The 25,916-nt window shown below is 37.6% G+C and overlaps 1 protein-coding gene across 1 annotated transcript in view; it reads right to left on the bottom strand.

Moving 5' to 3' along the window:
* Positions 1-25,916, bottom strand: part of USH2A (usherin) — a 517,131-nt gene that overhangs the window by 52,995 nt on the left and 438,220 nt on the right. Inside the window, 3 exon segments of the mRNA XM_032216063.1 lie at positions 13,536-13,890; positions 18,538-18,700; positions 20,504-20,662. Of these exon segments, the coding sequence (XP_032071954.1) occupies positions 13,536-13,890; positions 18,538-18,700; positions 20,504-20,662 (677 nt within the window).

The following is a 25,916-nucleotide window of genomic DNA, read 5'->3' as shown; positions in this document are numbered from 1 at the left end:
ATGGTGCTTGGTAGTAGCCAGTCTGTAGCTGAGTTTCTCTGGAGTTTCCCCTCCACACCCAGTTTTTTTTTTTTTTTGTGGTACTTTTATTCCTGGGGCTTGAACAGCTATCTACAGAAGGGTTGGCATAGTCATAGAAGAAATGGCTGAGACATAGGATGCAAGCTTGGCATTCTGTCTGATTTTTTTACTGCCTTTCTGAAGGCATGTGATTTTTCCTTAAATCTGGATTATTACCTTAGGATATCTTGTTAGGTGAGTGAGACCAGCTGGTATCTTTAAGTGGTGCAAATGATTCAGTGGTGGGATTCAAATAATTTAACAACTGGTTCTCTGCCCTAATCTTTTCTTCCAACAACCAGTTCACCAAACTGCTTAGAAAGTTACCAACCAGTTCTCCCGAAGTAGTGCGAACTGGCTGAATCCCACCACTGAAATGATTGCTTCTCCTGGGTGCTTTGTCAGTTCATTGAGCACAGGAGTCTGCTTTTCTATGGGGATTCTTTGGTCATCCAGGTCATGGTTGTCCCAGAGGTGCTTTTTTCTTGGTTTCCAGAAAGTCAAGTTGCTTCTTGAAAAAGCACCTTTGGGAGAGGAGTCTCTTGCATTGCTTCAGAGTGGCTAAGCTACATGTTTGCTCACTGATAATAAGTGGATCCTCCTTCCAATTTGTTATAATTTGCTCTTATGATAATATGGCATAGTAACACGGCACCAATTGTAAAAAGCACCCACCCCTCTCCTAGAAGCATGAAATATTTTTAGAAATATTAAAAAGGAAAAATATATTTCCCTGGATGAGAAATAGAGAAACATGTTTTCTTAGAGGAAGAAAGCAGCCCCCACCTTCCTTAATAGCCCACAGAAGATGTCAGCACTTAAGAGATAAAGAGATAGATAGTTATATTCATAGGCAAAAATTCCCTTCAGCAAGGTCTGAACAAAGGCAGAATGGGATTAGCCCTCATTCAAGATGTTCATTTGTTAATTTGTCTCATTAGCTCCGCATTTTTTAGTCCAAATATGCCCATCTACTTTCTGGAGAGCTTAAATGACCTGCTAAAAGGTTTCACTTTATGAGCAACAATAACTTGACTGCTGATAGTTATCCTTGTGTTTTAACTATTTTAATTCCTCAATGTGCTCTGGCAACCTGCCTGATTTGTAACTCCGGGTCGCAGGTATTGCTGAGGAAAAGGAAGGTATTCAGACAGAACGGTTTAGGTTTCCCTGACAACTGTGACTCATTGATCTCCAGTGTGTATTCCCCCATTTCTAATCTAATGACTGGTATTTAGAGCACCTTTTTGCAAGCAAAGAAGCTTTTTGTATTTTTGTACAGGTAATCCTTGATTTAACAATAGTTCATTTAGTGACCATTCAAAATTGCAATGGCACTCAAAAAAGTGACATGACCGTTTTTCACTTTTAAGACTGTTGCACCATCTCCCAGTCATGAGAGGGGCGGGCGAGGTGAAGCACCCCTCGTCATAAGTGACATCAAGTTGGCCATACCCATCCAGCCAGTCATTAGGGCAGAGAACCAGTTGTTAAAAAATTTGCAGCCCCACCACTGATCACAGCAGAGAAATATTTTTTATGCAACTAAAGAATGAGGAATTATTGCCAAGACCACTAATTTAGAAATAGTGGCAACTGATACAAAAGGGATAAGTGTGCAAATATATTTTTGGCCACTACCTCAACCTAAGAACCCAGAAATAGTTTGTGGTCAAGGAACACTTACTATCTGCAATATATACCACTACCAAGTAACAATAGAATCTTATATCCTGAATCTTTTATTTCTTTTGAAAGATGTAATGTAAGAATAGTCAAAAAGAATTCTTTTTGATAACTTTGTATCTTAAAATTGAATTCAAATAATATGAATAATCTGGGAAGCATGTGTAGGAAGGGAGCATTTCATATGATCAAGAAAATAATGCCTATCTATATAAGAATTTGTTCTCCCTACCATTAGTCAAGTTAAAATAAAATAAAATAAATTAAATAGAAATTTTATCCATTTAAACCTTGCAGTATTGTTGTAATATTATTCTAGGCTTCAGGAGTTCACAGTTGTTTGGCCCAATCCAGTCTGGGAACACTGGAGAAGTTATCACCCATCAAGGTAATTACTTTCAAGTTGAAATAATTACTCCATCAATGTTAATGGTCTTTCAACTTCAATAAAGCACTCACCTGCCGATAATCACCGCTAACCTCTTGCTCTCTTGCAATTCCCTCTCTATTTAGCTAGTTATATTGCAGCCGTTAGAGTGGTCACTTGTCCTGAACAGCTGCTGAATTTCACTTTGCTTGGCTGTGAACCATAAAAATATTAGTCATCTGTGTATGATTTCCTCACAACCCACAAGCCCTTGCAGAGCGAAGGATACAATATTCTAACTTGAAGAGGGCATGTCTGGGGCAGCCATCTTGCTTCTGCTGGTAGCTATTTTCTCTGATAACAGCACAGCAATTCAATTAACATCTGTCCCCTTACTGCCACTTGCAGCTTTTGGTGTTTGCTAAGTGACACATGGCCTAAATTAGTGCTATAGAGTTCTGAAGCAGAATATTAATGTGTGTTCAAAAACATTTCCATAACTTTGTTGTAAAATAGGCTATTGCACAATATGCACAGTCTGGTTTCCTATTTTTGGTATCTCATTGGTAACATAGATACATGTATCAATCATCATTTAAACTGCCATAAGGATTTTATAAGTTAATAAAGATGATAATAAATTCATTATACAGAATAATAGAGTTGGAAGGGACCTTGGGGGTCTTATAGTCCAACCCCTACATCACAATATGTCAGATGCTATATTACATCTGTGCTTTCTATATATATTTACTGAAAAGTAAGCATCATTGAGTACAAGAGAGTTTACTTTAAATAAATATGCCAAAGGTCACACTGCTCACTTTACTACCCAAACTATCTATTTATTGGCTGCAGAAAGAGCATTTCATTATATGTGATGATTGTGCAAGAGAGATATAGAACTAATGAAATAAGAGAAATGAATGAAAATATATTGCAAGGGAGGAAAATAGAGCTTATACCAACTCAACAAATAGAGAAAAATGGGGAATCTCTCTGCAAGACAGGGGTGGGATTCAGCTGGTTCGGACTGGGTCGGGTGAACCAGATGTTAATTTTAATGTGGTTTGCCAAAACGGTAGTTACAAAGACTGGCTCACCCCACCCCGCCTCTCCCAGGAGTCTCCATCTGGCCCGTTCATCATGCCAAGTAAGTGCAGGGACTGTGCAGAGGCTCTGGGAGGATAAAAACGGGCCTACTGGAAATATTGGAAGTCCAAAAACGGGCCTGTGTCCGGCTTCTGGAGAGCCCAAGGAAGGCCATTTTTGCCCTCCAGGAGGCTCAAGGAACGCCTCTGGAGCCTGGAGAGGGGGAAAATGCTCCCACCGCTGCCATGGTACAGGAAGCCATCTAGGCCACACCCCAATGGCTACGCCCACCCAACAACCAGGGAGAGAACCGGTTGCTAAAAATTTTCAATCCCACCCCTGCTGCAAGGCACTTCTTGGTGAAACCGTCTAAATGACAGTGAATTGGAACTGTACATAGATGACTTTTTCTACAGACACTTTATTGTCACAGACACTTTATTCAATTCTTCTGAAAGAGGATCCATTATACCAGTTATATGAATATGCCAGAAAATTGATGACATCTAAAAAAGTTTTTGGTTCAGCAAGGAGAAGACTGGCTGAATAACCTGTTGTGTAGGCTATATCCCTAATTACAGTATCTCTTCTACACAGTGATACTTATACAAAACTCTATTCTCTAAAATTCATTGTATTTCATAATAATACCGGATTATACACTATTTTAATGCCTCTACTACCTTTTTACGACTGTGTAATCCCTTTTACCAGGGTGGAATTGGGGCAACTGAATAGAGCTCAGCGTTTACTGGCTGGATGCCCTTCCTGATGCCTACATGGAATTCACAGCAGACATTTTTCTCTTTGTGCCCTAGGAGAGAAACATCTGCCATTATCTAGGATTGAACTCTCAACCCTTCAAGTGGGAGGCAAGCATTTTCACCACTATGTCACCCTGCTGCTATATATTAATTTTAATGCTAATTAATAATTAAATAAAATTGATATTAATGTTACTATTTTGCATAATATGTGCATTCTGTATAACACATCAGAAACTTGATTGAGTTGGGCAGCTATAGAAATTGAATAGATACATTAATATTGTTGAAAGCAAAAGACATAAGAATTGAGTGTAATCAATTTTTCCTATAACCAAAGGTTTGCATAATACAGATTCTATCATTTTGCCCCAAATTCGGGTGCTACAACAGGAACAAAATTTAATTTATTAAATGAAGGGTGGGAAGGAAGAGAAAAACTACTCCCGTGGCTTGTTCTATACGTTTAAGTCTTGCAAATTCATCATAAAAACATTTATTGATAATATATCTTTTTTTTATACTTTTGAATTTTTAAATGGGTTACAATTTTCTATTTTACATAATAGAAAGTAAGAAGACCCATGAGATCTTACCTGGGCGTTTTTCATTGGTTTTGTTTGTTTTTGTATACAATACAAAAATATAATTTTCTTTTTTTTTCTGTTTTCAATTTTTATTTAACTTTTTTCTTTTCGTGCACTTTTTTCTTTTTCTTTTTCTGTAACCTTTCTTATTGTTTCTTAGTTTGTGTTAACAAATATTTAGAAAAATATCTGATAATTAAACTGGACTTAAATTACTTTGTCTGCCTGTCTGTCTGTCTGTCTGCAAAATGCATTGTCAGAGCTTTAGTGCACTGTTTGAGAAGTTTATTTGAAAACGTTTTCATCTTCTTTTTCATATAGAAAACTTCAAGTGTAATCAGGCAAAGTAAAATTTTACAAATCAAACTTGACACATAACCTCCTTTGATCAATGAATGATACATTCTGCCTACTGCCCACTTTTGTGGGCTATCTTGGAATTGTTTAAAGAATTTTTAAATTTGAAACTATAGGATAGTATACTTCATATCAATAAAACATTAGTAAATTTAGTACATGATGTTAATAAAGATTATTTGAAACTTATGTGCCACTATATAGAGACCTCCTAGTGGTCAGTAGCTATTATATCTGTACCACTAAAGGTTTGTTAGTAATTTATAGAAAGTTCTATAGAACAATAATATAACTATCAAATTTGCTTTTATTTAGCTTTTGTAGAATTGAACAGACATGCAACATTGTTCAAATATGTTTCAAGTAATTAGCGCTTAATTTAAATTGATTTCGAGTAAAATGAAAGTAAGTCTGGAATTTTTGAAAGATTACAAAAAGATATAATCATCAATAATTTTTACAGGAAACCTTCTCGTACCTATAGATAATACTTCACTTTTGGCAAGAACCACGGACAGTGAATAAAATGAGTGGGATGGAATTATATACGTGGAAAGGTCTACAATTTTCTGTCCTAGGGAAAAATTGATGGAGAGGCATATTCTTTGATTTTTTAAAAAAAACCTCTTCTAAACTATTTTACAGTTTAAATCACTTTTTAAATGTAATTCTTCAAAAATCTTGAAAATGGCACAGCTTGAAGTTCACTAGAAGAATTTGAGAGGGTTCTCAAGTTGCAAAAATATTCAGGAATCATAGGTTAGCCATCAATTCTCATAGCATATGGATGAAAATGCTGATATGGACATAATTAAGTACCAGTAGCAATCTCATATTAGCATTAAACTCACTTAAAAGACAATCAAAGCTTTTTTAGAAATGCATTCTTGGACAAAAGCATTTCAGGAAAGTTTTGAGCATTTTGATATGATTAATAATATTTCTAAGATATTTTTATATATTTTAATTTATTTTTATCACTAATAAAATGCAAAAGATTTGAGTCAAGATCCTAGCCACTGAATTTATATATGTATTAGAACTGCCTTTTTTATATATTTCTATTCCATTCAGGGGATAGAAGCTATTGAACACTGACCATGAACTTTAGCTTGACAAATGTAGGATAGATTATCTCCCTTTCAACTCTAGGAGAGACAAAACCTACAGGAGAAAGGACATATGTATCCTATTGTGCACAATGGCCTGTGGAGATAAGATACAGGCTAATAATTCCACTTCTTGTTTTCAATAAAGAAATGCAGCCAATGTGCCCCATTCTATGCTCGGTACCATAAGAAATTGCTTTAACATAACTGAAATCAAACAAACATGCCTTGGAAATGTCTTGTTCTGAACAGGGAAATTGTAGAAGAACGTTGATATAAAATTATAAAACAATGGAAACCTATAGGAAATAGGTAGCAATGTTATTTTAAACCTAGCTGACCAATATTTTTGACATCTTTCTTCTTTTAAGGTTCTCCAAAGTAATGTTTCTTCAGTGCCAATTATTCTAAAGAAATGAATTTTGACATTTTATTGAATTATTTTAAAAGTCATTTTGATGCATATTATTATCCACAATAAAATCATCTTTGATATTTTCTTGTTAAGATTGGTGGGCATGATATGGAAGACAATTCAGTGAATGATTAGACAGACAAATTATGGACTCCAGTGTGTTTAAATCAGTGCTTTGAATTAAGATGCAATGGGAAGCTAAGAAATAACTTTTGTTTGAGGGCCTGAGCTTTCTATCTACTTCATCTTTGAACCCAAATAATAAATTGTGATCTGTATCTAGATTTTTTTTTGTTTATTTATATTTTAGCATATTTCCCATAATGCATAAAAGTGCACTTAAATGCATTATAGTGTGCAACCTAAAAGTTATACCACTATACCTTGTCCTCAGTACTGCTATTTAACATTGGAAGTCCCTATCCATTCATCCTGTCACTTTGCATTGGTATACTGGAGAATTGCCAAGGAATGTTAAGTACAGCCATGGAATCTATTAAGAGAAGGGAGGCATTTGCAGATGATGGAGACATCATCAGTGTCAGATATGCTGACACTTTAAGGTCTATCATCTGGAAACAAGATAAATCCACAAGTGAGCAATGAGGTAGACATAATCACCTATTAATAATAAACATTTACAAAAACAGATATATTCCATCCCATCAGCAACAAGAACTGATGTCAATTATGTCTTGGATTCTCCTCCCAATTGACACAAAAACAGATTGGAAGAAGAAGCAAGATAAATATTCCAGACAAATCCCACCCTTTGCATTAGGAACATTAACAGTACTGAAAGCATTATAGCATGACCCACCATTTAACTGTAATATTTGATAATCTTGAAGGATCAAGCAAAATATAATGCAGATAGTAAGAATCCATAAGAAATTGGTGAACAAATAAAATATCCTATGATTTCTTGATTCAGTAAAAATAAATGAGCCATCTCTACATCATCTCTAACTAAAGAAACAGATACAATGGTACCTTGGTACTTGTTAATTGATTATAAAAAATGATGCGTACAAAACAAATTATTCCCTTAACAAATAATGCAGTAAGTTGCAGGGTAGCTGACACTGATAAGCTCTAGCTTGTGTGTTGAGTACAAGCAAACAATGAGTACTGGGACAAAATTTTCGGTTCCACCACAAAACCGCGGTCGACTAAAGCGCGCTCGACGAAACCGCGTACCTGACGTCATCACAGCGCGACGAAAAAAGCACGCTGTGAGCGGTAAAGCTAAAATTAACGCGTAAACCTAAACCTAACCCCCCGAAACCTAACCCTAACCCTAACCCTAACCCTAAACCTAACCCTCAACCTAACGCTAAACCTAACGCTAACCCTTAACCTAACCCTAAACCTAACCCTAACGCTTAACCTAACCCTAACCCTAACCCTTAACCTAACCCTAACCCTAACCCTAACCCTAACCCTAACCCTAACCCTAACCCTAACCCTAACCCTAACCCTAACCCTAACCCTAACCCTAACCCTAACCTTAACATGAATCGGCTTGCTTTAAAAGCGCTTTTTAAAGCGCCCTTTTTTCTCCGCGGTTGTATTTGTCGCGCTGCTGATGACGTCAGGTACGCGCTTTAATCAGGTGCGCTTTAGTGGACCGCGGTTTTGTCGTGCCACGAAATTTTCATGTCAAAATGTGTTGAGTACCAAATTCAATGAGTTTCAAAGCAGTTGCATATCAAGGTACCACTATAACTACAATACTTTTAAAAATATAAATTCAAATAAGAGATTAAGACTGGAGAATGTATCACAAGAACAGTTTAAAATTCAGTACCCCAGTACAGAATTCCCCAACCTTTTTGGGTTGGCAGCACAAAGAGGGAGGAAGGGAGAAAGAGGGGATAGTTTTGTGAGAGAGACAGGCATGTTTGCATGCATGTGCATGGAAGCACCTATTGCTCATGTGAGTAGGGCTACGAGTGCCCACAATGTTGACACGAGTAAGGCCCTGAACATCTGCAACATTTGTGAGAAATGCTTGCATAAGTAAGGCTTGAAGTGCCCACACTGCTTGCACAAGTGGAGCCCTGAATACCCATGCCGCTTGTGTGAGTGGGGCTGAACACACCCATCAGCTGGCCACTCACACCACTCAGTTGTGAATAGGTTGGGGATCACAGGTTGGGGACCACTGCACTAGTAGACATTTATGGTTAATTATTATTTCTAACGTTTTCTTCAAACACATTTCAGAGTGCAGTGAAGATACATTCTTACAAAGTTAGCATTTGGGATGAAACTTAATAAAAGGAAAAATAAATGCTATATAGTAGACACATTACTTTAGAAAACTAAGCAGCGACTAACAAAAAAATGTAAAATCTGAGATACATTGAAAACCTTTATTAATTAAAATAGTTAATATGTATACTATCGTGCTCTGAAAATTGCTGTATCTTTTTATACAATTTTGTAGTATCAACAATTCTGTAGTATCAAAACTGCAGTCAGCTACATTAAGCACTTCCACTTACTAGTAGTCAAATTCCTTACCCAAGAATCTCCTCTCTGTTATTTTATTCCCTACTGCCCATCAATATTCTGTTCTTTTCTGTCCTCACCAATGTGGCACATAAAATGTAAGATCTGCCAAACATTATTGTCACAGACTCCACTTCTGAGGTAATAATATCTATTCAGCTCCAGATTACTGCATTTATTAAGCTTTGCAACTTACAGTATATGAGTATCTTGCAAAAGCTCTTTCTTTCTGTAGTAGTTGATTTATTTCTGATTCTGAAGAGTTATGAGGCAAATCTCCCTAATTACCAAACATAAATCATTGATGTCAAGCTAATGTTAATTTTACTATCATGCTTAAACCAGCATGCACTGTAAATGTGCATAGATAAAATTATATTTCAAGGGTTGAAAAATATCTGATTTTGGTAGGACTCTCTTCATTCTAGACATTAAAAGCTTAAGGCACCAATCCAGACTTATGTTTAGTGGAATTTACCTATGAGTAAACATGCTTCTCCCTGGGATAGCCCATTGGTAATGACAATGTTTAATTAAGTTTCTTTTGAATGGCTTATCACTTTTGCTCAATTAAGATATATAAATGGGAAAATCACATACTGCAAAGCCAAGGTTAGCCTCTTGCATCAAAAATGTTTCTGAGACCCTCACAGATCATGTAGGAATTCTTATAAAACACAAATGGAGAGTTAATACAGGAAATTAATAGCATGTCTATTTGAGTTCCCCAGGCTTGTAGTGCTGGGGGATTTCAACCTGCCGTCGCTTGGTGAACGCTCTGATGGAGCGCAGGAGTTCATGGCTTCCATGACAGTCATGGATTTGACCCAAGTAATTCAGGGTCCGACTCATTCAGCGGGGCACACGCTCGACCTTGTATTTCTCTCGGAGCAGTGGAGACATGATCTAGATTTGAAGGGCATCAAGATCTTGCCCTTGTCATGGTCAGATCACTTCCTACTGAGGCTTGACTTTCGGAAACCAATCCCCCACTGTAGGGAGGGGGAACTGATTAGGTGGTTCCGCCCCAGGGACCTGATGGACCCTATGGGATTTCAGACGGCACTTGGTGAGATACCTGACTCTCTGGCCCACAGTCTTGCGGAGTCCTTGGTTGCTGCTTGGAATATAGCGGCGGCGGACGCTCTAAACCGGATTGCGCCTTTATGGCCTCTTCGCGGCAGTGGATCCAGGAGGGCTCCTTGGTTCACCAAGGAACTCCGGGAGATGAAGCGCCAAAAGAGATGCCTAGAGCGACACTGGAGGGCTAGTAACTCCGAATCCGACCGAAAACAATTAAGAGACTTTATTAGGACTTATCTAGTGGCGATACGGGCAGCAAAATGTGTGCATTTTTCCGATCTTATTGCATCCACAGAATCTCGCCCAGCCAGCCTGTTTAGGATAGCCCTCTCCCTCTTTAAAGGGAGGGATGCGGACGAACCCTTACAGGGTAGAGCTGAGGAATTTGTTCAGTTTCTGTCGGATAAAATGGCTCGGATCCAGACGGACCTGGACTCCACTTGGATGGTACCAGCCGAGGCGCCGGGGGAAGGTCCTGATCAGATTTTATGGAGCGAGTTTCAACTTGTCGCTCCTGAGGAAGTGGACAAGGCCATGGGAGCGGTTTACTGGACCCATGTCCCTCCTGGCTGGTCTCGACTAGCAGGGAGGTGACACGTGGCTGGCTCCAGAGGATTGTTAACACCTCTCTTCTGGAGGGATCCTTCCCGCATTCTCTAAAGGATGCGGTGGTGAAACCCCTCCTTAAGAAACCTTCCCTGGATCCAGCCATTTTGTACAACTATCGCCCAGTCTCCAACCTCCCCTTCGTGGGGAAGGTTGTCGAGAAGGTGGTGGCCTTTCAACTCCTACGGACTTTGGATGAAACAGATTATCTGGATCCCTTTCAGTCGGGTTTCAGGCCTGGTTACGGCACCGAAACTGCTTTGGTCGCACTGATCGATGATCTCTGGTGGGTCAGGGATAGAGGACATTCCTCTATCCTAGTGCTTCTTGACCTCTCAGCGGACTTCGATACCATTGACCATAGTATCCTTCTGTGACGGTTATGCGAGGTGGGAGTGGAGGCACTGTCTTAAAGTGGTTCTCCTCCTACCTCTCGGACAGGTCGCAGTCGGTGTTGGTTGGGGGACAGAGATCGACCCCTAGGTTCCTCAAATATGGGGTGCCACAGGGCTCGGTCCTGTCCCCCCTCCTATTTAACATCTACATGAAGCCGCTAGGTGAGATCATACGCCGGCACGGGATTAAATATCATCAATATGTGGATGATACTCAATTGTATCTGTCTGCCCCGTGCCAACTCAGCGAAGCAGTTGAAGTGATGTGCCAGTGCCTGGAGGCTGTCAGGGTCTGGATGGGAGTGAACAAGCTTGCACTCAATCCAGACAAGACCGAGTGGCTATTGATGTTACCTCCCAAAGAGGGTCCAGACATTCCACCTCTTAGCCTGGGGGGTGAAGTTATACACCCCTCGGAGAGGGCCCGCAATTTGGGTGTCCTCCTAGATCCACAGCTGATGTTAGAACACCATTTTTCGGCTGTGACCAGGGGGGCCTTTGCCCAGGTTCGCCTGGTGCACCAGTTGCGGCCCTATCTGGACCGGGAGGCACTTCGAATAGTCACTCACGCCCTCGTCACCTCAAGACTGGATTACTGGAACGCACTCTACATGGGGCTGCCCCTGAAGTTCGAAGACTGCAGTTGGTCCAGAATGCAGCCGCGCGAGCGATAACGGGTGTACCTAGATACACCCATGTTACACCTATCCTCCGTGAGCTGCAGTGGCTCCCCATTGGTCTTCAGACCCGCTTCAAGGTGCTAGTCATTACTTTTAAAACCCTACATGGTATTGGACCTGGCTACCTGAGAGACCGCCTCCTGCCATTCACCTCCCAACGACCAATAAGATCGCACAGTTTGGCCTCCTCTGGGTGCCATCGACCGGACAATGCCAGCTGGTGGCTCTCTGAGGGAGGGCCTTCTCTGTAGCTGTACCAGCCTTGTGGAACGAGCTACCCGCAGAGATCCAGACCCTTACCACTCTCCCGGCCTTCCGTAAAGCGACCAAGACCTGGCTGTTCCGGCAGGCCTGGGGCTGTTGATTAATATCCAGCCCACTTGATTGAATGGATGATATCTTATTTTTTAAATAATTGTATTTTTAATATTTTTATGTTTTTACTTTTGTTGTGAGCCGTCCAGAGTCCCTAGGGAGTGGGAGGCATACAAATTTTATTAAAGTTGCAAAGTTGCAATAAAAAAGAAGAACTGGGAAGATAGGAAATATCCTGAAAAAGGACAGGGTGGATATTGTCTGAATGGAGAGCAGCCTTATTGACTTGCCTTCTGAAAGATGGGTGATTTTGGACAGAACATGCCATCATAATCACAGGTTTTTTTAAAAAGGCAAGCCCACTTCTTCAGGTCATTTTTTAAGAAATATGCCTATTGGCTCAGGAAGATTGTCCACCCATATGATAGCCATTATCATCTATACTACTCATACTTCAGTTAAAGGGACCATACTTGAACAATGCCAAGCAATTGGCTAGGTAGGGAGATTAAAAATATCACTGATGAAAGTAATGGCAAACCATGCACGCATTATTGCCAATATACGTCTATGTATACAGTCACTAAGGGACATAGTGGCTCAGTGGCTAAGAAACTGAGCTCATAGATCAGAAAAGTCGGCAGTTTGGCGGTTCAAATCCCTAGCGCTGTGTAATGGAGTGAGCTCCCATTACTTGTCCCAGCTTCTGCCAATTTAGCAGTTTGAAAGCATGTAAAAAAATGCAAGTAGAAAAATAGGAACCACCTTTAGTGGGAAGGTAACAGCGTTTCATGCGCCTTCAATGTTTAGTCATGCCAGCCACATGATCACAGAGACGTCTTCGGACAGTGCTGGCTCTTCGGCTTTGAAAGGGAGATGAGCACCACCCCCTAGAGTCAGAAATGACTAGCACAAATGTGTGAGCGGAACCTTTACCTTTATACAGTCACTGGGAATCAAGTTCAGCTCAAAGATATTGCTCCTTTTATTCTGAGTCAACTCTTCCCTCTCAAAATGGAAAAGTTAGATGTGAAAGGCAATAAGGATAGGACTACTGCATACCTTGCACTGGACCATTTCAAAAGCTGTAGTACAAAACATTTGGTGCACAACTAATAGGGGAATGTATTCTAGCACTCAAGCAATAGTGACTGATTAAGCTTATGAAAAGCATCAAGTCACCAGGGAAACAAAATCTTTACTAAATTGTTCTTTCATCTCTTATATGTAGGAGGAAACTCTTTTTTAAATTGATGCCTACATCAGCTTGAGGTAAAGGAAACTTGCTTTTGACACCAGAGTTATATTTTCCCCCTCACATATACATTCTATGATTTTCTGAAATTCACAGAGTTAAACAGCTGAGATATGTTTAAATAAACAGGTCTTTTGAAATACATGTACAAATCCTAAGAGAGGACCAAAAATTGACATACTATTTCTGAATGCTTAAACTGAATCCAATGTTGTGTCACACATTGATTGATTAATCTAGTACTTACTGAAACTGTTAGTGCAGTAACATCCTGAGTGTTAATTGTTGGGTCATTCTGTCTCTCTTGATAGACAATGTGATACTGAGAAATAGCACCATTAGGAGAAGTTGGACTGGTCCAATTTAGGAACAGAGAATGAGCGCTGATCACTTGTGCTGAGGGAGCTTTCAAGCCTGTTGGTGGAGCTTCTAGGGTCTGTGTTGGAGACCATGAACTATTCACAGAACCTTTGGAATTCTGAGCCTTGACACGGTATTCATACTCAGTAAATGGCAGAAGAGCATCTGTAGCATCAATAAATTCTAAAGTGCCTTCAGACCAGATGAACACAAGCCTTTCCTCTTGAGTCCCCACAGGACGCCTGAAAACAGACCAAAAAGATTTGATGGTTATTGGCAAGTTCAAATATGATAACGGGATCCTGAAGTACACATTTCCAAACTACCACAATCTAGTATAGTTTCTCTGATAAATGTTAATGCTGATCTACAAGATTGACTAAGTGCTCCTTATGTCCAAAACATTGACCTTTTCCTGAATTCTCCTTTTCATAGAAAAGAAAAGAAATAAGTGATCATTGCAAGCTCCTTTTAAGAGTAACATGGAAAAATGTTTGAAATGTTACCAGAAGAATTATGTATTAATTATTTTGGTATTTTATTCATGAATGTCATTTAGGTGAGAGTTTAATATATAGGAGGCAAGTATATAATGTGCACATTGAGATGCACACATTAATAATCTGTTTTAGGGGTTTTCTAATTAAGAATAAAAATGCTGAATTACTGTGCACACAAAGTCATTAAATAGAATTAAGACAAGAATCTCAAAGTTTATCTGATCTAGTGTAAAAGTGAGTAATGATTTGAGTTCTACAATCTTGGACTTTTGAAAGTATTTTCATTAAATTCAGTTCATTTACATGATGAGGACTAGAATAACGATTTAAAAAATGTAAGGTAAATTAAAAAAAACCTCATATTTTTTCTGCTTGCCACTGAGAGCTGATTCCATGTATATGTGTATTTAGCATACATTTTAGTGCAAGGTCTTATCATTTTGATTATAAAAATCAGTCATTGAAGAAAAGTGAAAAAAATTATTTTAAGTACCACAAGCCGCTTTTTAATGCTAAGTAGTTCTGCTTGCACTGAACAGCATTTCACTTTAAAAAAATTGCTGTTTGCTGAATTTATAAATTAATGTTTAGCAATATGGGGAATCTGTAAGAAACAGCTTCCCTAAACTGAAATATCAAAAATGTCACCAACTGTGAGCTTTTCCACAAGCAAAAGCTGAACAATGTAGCCTGGTTAAAGTGTTTAGATCTTATTACTGCTGAATATTTAATGAAAGAAACTTATGCTTAGGCAAATAGTTCCATCTGTAGTGCTAAAAAGACAGCATATCTTGTATGAATAAACTGTGAACAGAAGTGTTTGAGCAATCTCTAATCATTTCAAAAGGCTGAGTATTTAGAATTCAACTGCTCATTTAAGTGGAAGTTTTTCTCCTAATACAGCAAGCAATAAAAGGAGAAAGATGCCATTTTAAAGAAATGTCAGTTGCCTCTGCTTCTGCTTCTACGCTTTGCTTGCCTTGCCACTTACTCCTAAGATATGTAGCCGGATTTCCAATTTTTACTATGGTAAACCTGCACCGCCAGTAACATAGCCAGTATATTTGAAGTGTTTATTCTGAAAATAGAAGAGCTGTTTTTTTAAAAAATAAAATAAAATGGAAGATGTCATTCTTTGAGTCAGTGTGTGAAGTTTAATTTTGTGGTTTTTGCATAGCTATGGATATAGCTTTTTTTCATGTGACAATTGCGGCTCATTATAGAAGTCTCTCCCTTGGCCTCTGCACATTCAGTCTTAGGTCGGAAAAGAAGCTTGGTGAGTGTAATTGGCAAACTCCATGCATGTAATGAAATGTAGTGAGGAGGTGGATCCCCATGGGGCAGGGGATGCATACCAGAGGAGCCCCTCCCTGATATTTCAGTGGGGTAGATTTATACAATTGGGTATCATCAGCATATTGATTATACCTCCTCCTATGGCAGTGGATATGCTTATCCATGGTCACATGTAAATGGTAAATAGGAGAGGAGAATGCACTTTTATATTCACTCACTTTACAAATGCTGTAACTTTAATTAAAATGGTAAGTGTGATAGAAATGGCTGACACTAATATATGGAGACATCCTGAAGTGCAGACAGAAAGTGGTTCTAATAATCAGAAACCTCTCGTAGTCTTTGCATTATTCTTTACAGTCTGGCGAAACTCTTGAACTCCATTCCCATCTTTTAACCATTCAGTGCCTGACTATTTCTCCCCTCTATAGAACAACTAAATATTGCTAAAGAGAAAAAACTTCTTCTAACCACTTTGAATATAAACTATCCTTCTAGCCACTGTTCAATATAGAATCAAGTCATCCTAATGATAACATGCTTTTAAATGTTATCATTACATTGACTTTATTTTGTATTTATTCTGTAATAAAGTCTCTGTGTATAAGCTTGCTTTACATAAGGAAATACACAGCACTCACATAAATACGCACAGATATACACAGGTTTATGGTTCAGAAATAAATGGATAATAAATATTGCCATGGTTTTATTCCAATTAAGACTCTAGGCTTTTGGGGAAAAAAGATTTGTGATGGGGAAGGAGAGAGAGATATCACGAAGGTTAGCATAGAAGAAGCTGAAACCCTTGCAAATTTAGATCCTTCAGTTTTAATGAAAAACTGCCTACTCACTTGCTGGTTAAATAAATTTAGTTTAATGTATAAATGACAATAAGGCAGGGGAGCAAAAAATGAAACAGAAATTACATGCAAAACATCATCTAAAAATATTGAAGGATTTTTGTTGTAGCAGTCTAAGGCTGTATATGAACACTGCATGAAAAAAAGTGCTGTGTGCTTACATTCCATTTCTGTCCTTACATATTTCTGATTTTTTTTCATAGCTATCTGAGAAAGATGTGATATTGTTGTTGTCTAAGCACATTTAAACTTCAGCTGAAATAACTGCCAAGTGATTCATGCCTATGTAGGTGAATATAACGATTGTATCTGGAGCCCCAGTGCGCCATTTTCATTTCACTTTAAATAAAAAACAAAATGTATCTATGTCAGTCAGTGCCCTTCTGCTGTACTCCGAGGTATCAAACAGGCTACAATTATGATTGTGAAGTGATTGTGTCACATTGGAGGAAGGTTTATTGCTTTCGAGTCTGCTAGGCAGTAACACATTCTGTTTCATATTACTCTTTATATCATTGTTTGGCTGTGACTAGAATAATCAAATGCCATCAAATGCTGTCAAATTCAATTTACAATATTTTCCACTTTCTGCATTATATTTCCTGCTTTCCCTTTCCCTGGCTGCTATGGAATTGCTACTATAATCATCCGTGTTGTTTACAAAATGAGCAGAATGAAAATAATATTTTGAACTATGAAAGATACTTTATTTCTTTTTATTCAAAATTGGGGCTTAATCTATTTGGTCATACAATTAGCATAGAAAAGGGAAATTATTCCAAATTGAGCAGCATTTTAGAAACTACTAGCAAGTTGGTTAAAAAAAACATACTAACAGCAACTGCTTTTTTAGAATCAATTGCTCCTTGACAAATAGTACAGAGCCAGCCAAATCAAGTTTGACCAAGTTCCTTTGTCACTATGAAGATCTCGCAACTTCAAACATCAGCCTGAATTCTGTCTTCCTTGCTAAGCCATTGGCATTGGCATTTATCACCTAGCCTAATGAGCAATTTTTCTTATTCTGTCATTCCTTCCTTCAACTCCATGGGTCCATCATGTTTCCATAGGAATGATGGTTTTCAGGCTAATGCCTAGTTCTTCCTACGGTGTTTATTTTCTTCAAACTGCTTTTCACCCCTTCTCTCCCTTCCTTCTTAGCTTGCCATCTATCTACATTCATTGTTTTGGATTCTACAGAGTCTTTTTCCAAACAAATTCCCCAACATACCAGCTTTTCTTCTTTGAACAATTGAAAATTCTTATCAATTACATTTTCTTAATCAATGAAAACAGAAGGCTTACTGCCACAACCCCTACACTGTTTATCATAGAGGTCTGGGACAAGCAAGCCATGTGTGCAAGTTTAAAATATTGTAGAAACATCTACACAATACTAGTGATTTGTTCTTCCAATTGGAGTTTGTTGAACTTGGTGGATAAAACACCAAAGTATATTTGATCATAATGAATGCTGACAAAAGAATTACGTTGCACAAGAAAGCCAGAAGAGTTTTAATGCTTATGCAGATTCTGCATCCAGCGTGATGAATATTTGAAAAAGCTGTTTGATCCATCTGCATTCAGAAGGTTCATTGATTTGGTTTAAATGTTCTTTTCACTATGCTGAAAATGCAATTCATAGTCAAGGCTCAAAACAGAAATAATGTTAAAATACTCTTTTCATAACAGCCACAATGATATATAATCTTTCTTTCATAATCACTGTGTCTTTCTGGGGCACCTTGGGCATTTATTTGGGTGTTTTGCCTATTGCTTAGGCCTATTTGGCTCAGTGGCTAGGATGCTTAGCTTGTTGATCAGAAAGGTTGGCAGTTTGGTGGTTCGAATCCCTAGCACCGTGTAACGGAGAAATCTATGGTTACTTGTCCCAGCTTCTGCCAACCTAGCAGTTCAAAAGCATGTAAAAATGCAAGTAGAACACCTTTGGTGGGAAGGTAACAGCGTTCCATGCACCTTTGGCATTTAGTCATGCTGGCCACATGACCACGGAGATGTCTTCGGACAGCCGCTGGCTCTTCGGCTTTGAAACGGAGATGAGAACCGCCCCTAGAGTCAGGAACGACTAGCACATATATATGAGGGGAACCTTTACATTTTACCTAGGCCTACCCATCTTGAAAAAATCCCTCACCTTCACAGAAAGCTTCCACTACAAAGTGAGGACTATAATATTTAATATTTAAAAATATAAAACTTCAAGAAATACCTGTAAATAAAGTAGTTTCTAATTATCCCATTGGGTTTTTTAGGAGGTATCCATTTCACATCTATATATGTTGGTCCAATGGCTGAAATGACAGGAGGACTCAAATCTTCAGGAAAGGCTTCAGCAGTGGTTGCATATACTTGTTCACCAACTCCACAGTCAGCTAGAAGAATACAAACCAGACCTTAGGAATCATATTGTCTTTCAAGCATGCAAAGTAGTCTTCTAATTGTCAGAGTCAAGAACTAATATCTCTTAATGAAAATATGTCTCTTTCAAATCATTGTAACCATTGTAATAAAAAATTAAATATATGGGTTCTTGAGGCTTCTAGTAGAAAGTCCAGACACAATTATTTTATTTATCTATTAAATTTCTACTTTACCTGGCTCATCTCTGGGCAGTTAACACCATTCATCAGAGAGTTCAGTAAATAAGAAAGGAAAGTATACCATTCATAGCATCTTCCAAATCAAGTTCAGCCCCTGGTGTCTTCACAGACAGATCCATGCAGCTTGTTGTGATTATTTTCTGAGAGGTTTTCTTTATTTGCCAGTCTAGCCTAGAGCTCTGGTATTCTGGATAATTTTTCATCCCAAAATTGTTCAGACTCAGTTTGAGAAACTATTTGTGTTCAGTAAGTCATATATAGTTTTTCACTGTACTGACAACATCTGCTCTAGTCTTTTACACACACACACACACACACAGACAGACAGACAGACAGACACACACACACACACACACACACACACACAAACGTAAATGAAATAAAATGTTCTTCAAGCTGAATTTAATTGGTTATGCCCATGCAGTTTTCTTGGCGACAGTATGGAAAACTTCCTTCTGGGACTATTTTTATTTCCTACTTTTGTTTAAAGTTTTGGAGAGTTCCTGAACATCTACCAATCAAATACCAACTTTTTGAGACAAGACAATATTGCCTAAAAGCTGCCATTTTTTCTTGAAAATGTTTCTTTAGAAATGGCAGTTGCAAGGACAGACAAATGAACACATGAGTTCCCATTTGCTTTCTTAGTTTCTGCCCTATATGGTCTGTTAATCCAGTTCTTCATAAAGTCCATTCAAACTTATAAAATAAATTCATACAAAGTTCATTCATAACACAGATAGATAAGTAAGATAGTAAGCTGACACAAAACCACCATTTTCCTTTAACAAAGGGAAAGCAAAAATAAGAAGCAATACTCATTCCTGCTTGCTTACTGGTTTGCTTTCTGAAACTCAGCCAATTGAAAAATCTTGGCAAAAGTTGTTTCTTTTAACATATGTCAAATTTATGTTTTCAGCTCAGGTATCAGTCCTTATTAAAGTCCTATCTGTTTGGCAATATATGATTTACAACATTCCTTCTTTTGGAATACAGACCATGCAAGATATTTTTGAAACAATTTGGTTTGGGGCAAGATGATGATGATTTTCCAAAGGTTTAGTTAGTTTTCCAGTGGAGAAATGCCACTTGCCTCAGAAGCCCAGAGACCAAGGCTGTCTCATATTCAATATCACCTGAAGAATTCCATTATGCTGTACCCATGTTAACAAAACCCATTAGATCAGGTTTCATACATTTCTTATAATTCTAAATAAGAGGGAGTTATCCTTCTGTTTCCTATGAATAATAAAAGGGATATATAAATTACTGATGCAGCATTAATTGGGAATGGATTTTCTCTGATGTGTATTTCTAGAACAACCTTAAAAAACACCTTGTTTTATGTTTTTCATAAAAAGGGCTGACATTCTCCCAAATGTGAACTATTTAAATTTTCTATTGAAATATTCATGATACAATATGAAGATGTGTAAAATAAATGATTCAATCCTAGGTTTGCTTTTACTAGGTAAACATTTTGGAATAAGATTTTATTCTGTTATTTAAACAGAATATATTTTTGCAAAATTGCACTGTCTTCCAATAACAAGATGGAATTACTTAACATCTTACCATTCTGGCAGGCTTGAATCCTTATCTCGTATTGGGTGCATGGATCAAGTCCATCCAGAACAATGAAATTGGACTGCCCAACTGGTTTTACAAGTGAGGAGGTACTGCCAGCATCTAGTAATATATTGTACTCCAAAGGTACATTGCTCTTAAATGACCCTGTGATAAAATAAATAAAATAAGTTCATAGAATGTTATTGAAATTGGAAATGGTTGGAAGAAAACTTCCTATATTTTAAAATAAAAGCAGTGATTTTGAAACTACTATAACATTGATGTTCTGATGAGTAAATGGAATGAAATGGGCAGCTTTACTAAACTCAGTGGGGAAACCACATGACTTGGTTAGTTCCAGAGTTCATACATTTATGTCAGAATGAAAGGAACAGTATAAGCAAAAGTGAACTAATTTACCCTAAGTACAAATGGCAGTTTTGTTATTTGGTGTCAAAGTTACCGTGAGCGCAATGACAACCTGCCATAATGCATTTTCATGTTCACTAAAGAACAAGGATTTAGTCGGTTAATATTCCCAGCAATACTCTTTTTCATAATTTACAACAACTAGATGCTGATAGGTTATTTAACATTTATGAAGTTAAGATGTAATCAGAAAACCGTGATTATCTTTATGAATTAAAAAAGTTAAATTATTCTGCTTTTTTTCTTTTATGACTTCATTGCATGGCAAGTACAACTTTTGTAACAGGACAAGTCAAACAAACAGCATCTCGATGGTGTCTCCTGCCGTTCTTCTTTGTATTTGCACAGTGAAAAATGGACAAGTCAATGGAAGGGGATCTTGAATTGTTCAATACTGCATTCGTTTTGAAACAAATACATCCTGGAAGAAAAAATGTTTAACAAAAATAGTTGCTTTTAAAGGATATGTTCAAGATTCTTGATTAGAGACATTAGTAAAATCAATGGGTAACAGAAGCTATTAATTTTGAAAGATACTTTCTCAACTAAACTTGAAATGATGGTGTTTCAGATTCTATCTTTAATTCTTTTAGAGTTTCACTAAGGGTTGAAGGTTCCACCACAAATGCGCGCACAACAAAAGCGCGCCTGACTAAACTGCGGTGACTAAAGCGCGGTGACAAAACCGCGCGACGAATGAGCGACTAATTAGCCCTAAAGCGCGCCGACAAAAGCACGCCAACAGAAGCGCGCTGTAACGGAACCCTAAACCTAACCCTAAACCTAACCCTAAACCTAACCCTAAACCTAACCCTAAACCTAACCCTAAACCTAACCCTAAACCTTACCTTAAATTAAATTGCGCTTCTGTCGGCGCGGTGTTGTCGGCGCGCTTATGACGTTCGCGCTTTTGTCGGGTCACGAGGTTTTCATGCTTTGGATTAATATAAAAGAAAATGTTTGTTTCCATTAAGATTTATTATTGTATACCTATCTTGTCATAAAACCAGAATATATTACACTGCCTTATTAATTTCTTAAAGTAACTTGATTAATACTAAATATTCAAATAAAAATGTTATTTTCTCAAACAAAACAAAACCACCATAATCAAATGAGAATTCTAGATACATTTTACATTAGCGTGCACTGTGTAATTCTACTGTGTTCTGACTGCTACTAAAATTCTGTATACTCAATCTGGCAACTTCTTTGTACAAATATAGATCAACTACATAGTAGTAGATCAGGAAATATGGATAGAAAAAGAAGGCAAAATGATTGAAAAATGATTATTATTTATTTAAAAAAAACAGCTGTTAACCAAGGTTAACTATTACTTGCCCACTTGCCCAGTTTCTAATTTTGATTTTCAAGCAACAGTGTTATATGCTGCAAGTACTGAAATTAGTGAAGCAGAGGAGATAGCTGAACTATTATAGAGAAGTTCAAATGGCAAATAGCTGGCAGTTCAGTTAATCTGTAACATTAAAGGATGACCTCTTAAGTCTGTTGGGTGCAATGTTGAGAAGATACTGGAAGGCCATTTCTCTGCTTCATTATAACCAAGGAAAAATCTCTTATAACAAGAAAAAGATGCAGTTTTATAAACCCTCGAAACTTATTTTAGCACTTAAAGTTTGGAGGATAAATTCCAACGGAGTTTGAGGTTGGAAAAGTAAGGATAGCTGGTAAAGATAGAAATCAGAATGTATTATGGGTGGAAGCCTCAGGACAATTTTCTCATGGAATACTCTTAAGGTATGAGAATCTATCTGTAATACTCCTAGATATGGGGAAGCTACCTGTTATGCATATAGTTTTCTAGCTGGCCAGATTGATATAATGACCATGAAGGAAACCAATATTGTAGTTAAATTTTCATATGGGATTAGCTTTTGAATTAGAAGCCAAGCCTTACAAGAAATATATATGGTGATAGTATGGAAAAATACCATAGTGTTAGCAATCTTGCCAATCACACAGAAACAGCTATAAATGCATTTTAAAACAAGTCAATGTCATTAATAGCACTATCATCATCAAGTTTACATCAGTGGTGGGATACAAATGGTACAACCTGATACGTGCGTACTGGTGCTTGCTGGGAGCACCAGGTACCGTTCAGGTACTCCGGAGGGCCCACCCGCCTGCCCACTCTCCTTACCGCTATTTGAGCTGATTGGGGCTTTCATGCACGCGCACAGAGCATACGGCATCTGCACGATGCTCTGCCGAGCAGCTGGAGCGTGACCAGTGGTAAGTACGCATGTGCGTGCTGCGCACATGCTGAGTGCATTCACATGGTGGATGCCAGGCCCCATTGCAGCATACCGGTTGCAACGGGATCTGGAACCCACCACTGGTCTACATGCTTGTGACCTGTCCTGTGACAATAATAAACTTTTGAGATTGACTGGACTGAAAGATCACTGAGATCACTTTTGTGTCTGAAGGTAAAGTAGAACTGTGGTCTCCCCATCTCAAACACCCTAAGTGAAATAGGATCAAGCATCTTTCCATTCCTTAACTAATGAAACTACTACTTTCAGATCTTTGCAGTTTGGTAAGAGAGATATTTTGAATTATTACATTCATAAAGCTTTGGAAATTAGAGATACCACCATGGTTTAAACATCCTAAGTAAAACAAAAGGAGACTCAATGGATGTGTACTGATGGGTCCTTATGTAATCTAAATTTATTAAGAAGACAAGGAGATCAAATGCCAAAATGTTGCTTCCTTTCATAGAAGAAGGATACTGTGACCAACTAGCCTCTCATTAACATTTGATGAATAAAATGTAATTTTATTCTAGGAGACAATATCAATTAAAATAACTATCTCAGTGGGAGAATCACTGCCAATCCTTATTTTAAAACTTGATTTCAAAAGAGAGAAATACCGTATATCATTTCTATATAAAGTATTAAAAGCATAAGAGAGGAATTATCCATAGAAAAAGTAAACTCTAAAGAAAATAAGATTCAACCTGACATGAATACTTCCTGCAGGGTGTGTAATGTCATGTTATAATAGTTATTATGTAGGGAGGAATGCTGTACTACTTTCAATTGCTCCTATCACCACCTGTTTTTTCACAGTACTGCAGTTTCTCAGGTCCCAATTTTATGGGTTGCCTTTCCTTTACAATTTAGCTTTTCATGGGTAGTCTTAGATATAGCAAAGCCTCATACCTAATTGTCAGAATTCTTGTAAAAAGACTTTCTTGTGCCATCTTTTTTGACAAGTTCTCAGTTATTATCTCTTGGTCAACACCACTGCACAAATCCTCAACCTATCAGCATTCTGTGTCTAAGAAATCTCTATAACTAGCCTCTTGTTATTGGACCTTTGTAAAAACTTTCCTGCTTTATCAAATATTATGTTTCTACTTAATTTTTCAGATAATAAGCCTAATGAATCCACTTTATGATCAGCAACAAGAAGCAAGCTTAATCATTCCTTAAGGTGCATTATTGTTTGGAATTACTGTTTAAGAAGATAGATTTTGATGTATTCTTCCTTTTTTTCTGTGTTCTAATCTGGACTATAGTTCTCAACCATCTCTATCAGGTTACTCAGTAAATTATCAATATAGCAAAAAGCAGGTATATCAAAAAGCAGGTACCTAAAATACATGCAGATACATCCATGCACACAAATCATTTTGCAAAACAACAAGAAGAAACCTTTGCATTTTAATTAATGATTCACAGGTTTGTAGATAGATGACAAGTGCCCTCACCTATCACATCTGGTAGGAAATACAATATTTATCACACATTTCATCAGACAAAGAAAAGTAGCTATGCTAGAAAGGGATAAATTGACACCAAAATTGAAATTATAAACAGGTTCCTATGCGTAAATTTTTGAGTAAGTTCTTTTAACCTAAAAGAGTAATTATGAGTAATTTCTTTTTTTACAACACCTTTCAGTGTTCCAGGGAATCCATGCAAGCTTTACAAATACACATGGCTATCAGCTGTTTCACATATCAGTTGTAGGGTTGAATTCTTGGTGTGTGAATGGACTTACTCAGCACATTAATTTCTAAGCAAGAGCTTCTTATCAGTCTTTCTCTTAACTTCGCTTAGAAAAATGCTGGTAATAGAACTGTCTTTTTAAAGTGATGGGCAAGTTTCTGTTTCAAATGTTATTAACATGTCTAAGTGTAGAAAAATCTTGGATCAAACCAAGATCCTATAGTACCCCCATCTGTGTCCTTGTCAGGCACCCCAGGAAGTGCATAAAAGAAAACAAAAGATGACAGCTGACTGTAATTATCTGTTCCCATATCCCTAGCAGCAGATATTTTACATTCACTTCCTGCATGGCAATGTGCACTAAACTGTGAGAATCTACTGTAATTTCTTATCTTTAAGTTTTAAAACATATCAATTCAAACAGATAAAGGGGAAAGGAAAGAACAGAGGGAGGTTTTTATTCTGATCCGAAAGAATTCAGCTTTCCCTTTTGACTAGGGTTACCATTTAAAAACTGTGTTAATTCAGATGTCTGGCAAATGGTACCAGAGTATTCTATATGATTGAGATCATCCAGATGTTTGCAGGACATGTCTGGTCATCTATTTTTTAATTAAAAATTCTTAGTGCAAACAACCTGATCATACAAGAAAATTCCACACTGAATCACTTTAGCTAGGTCCAGATTTGCACAGGGATTCGACTGTTAGAGTGAATATTCAAAGCTTTCAGAGAAACTGATTATCAAAACTGAGACAGTATAGGACACTTTCCAATGAAATCAGCTGTAGATTATAAATCAAATTCATCCACTTTCTCCAGGGCTTTTAAATCCTTTTAGGCAATACGGGTGGAGGGGAGAGAGTTTAATTTAAGATTTTAATCTTTTTCATATATTATAGCATTTCTATAATGGATTTTGTGCTTCTGAAAACTAAAAGATTGACAGTTCAGGATATGATAGATCTATTAAGAATTGATTCAGTGGACATACAATATTT

This window comes from Thamnophis elegans, chromosome 4, assembly GCF_009769535.1.
Source record: "Thamnophis elegans isolate rThaEle1 chromosome 4, rThaEle1.pri, whole genome shotgun sequence".
NCBI classification, from domain to species: Eukaryota; Metazoa; Chordata; class Lepidosauria; order Squamata; family Colubridae; genus Thamnophis; species Thamnophis elegans.
This window is presented reverse-complemented; position numbering and strand designations above follow the sequence as displayed.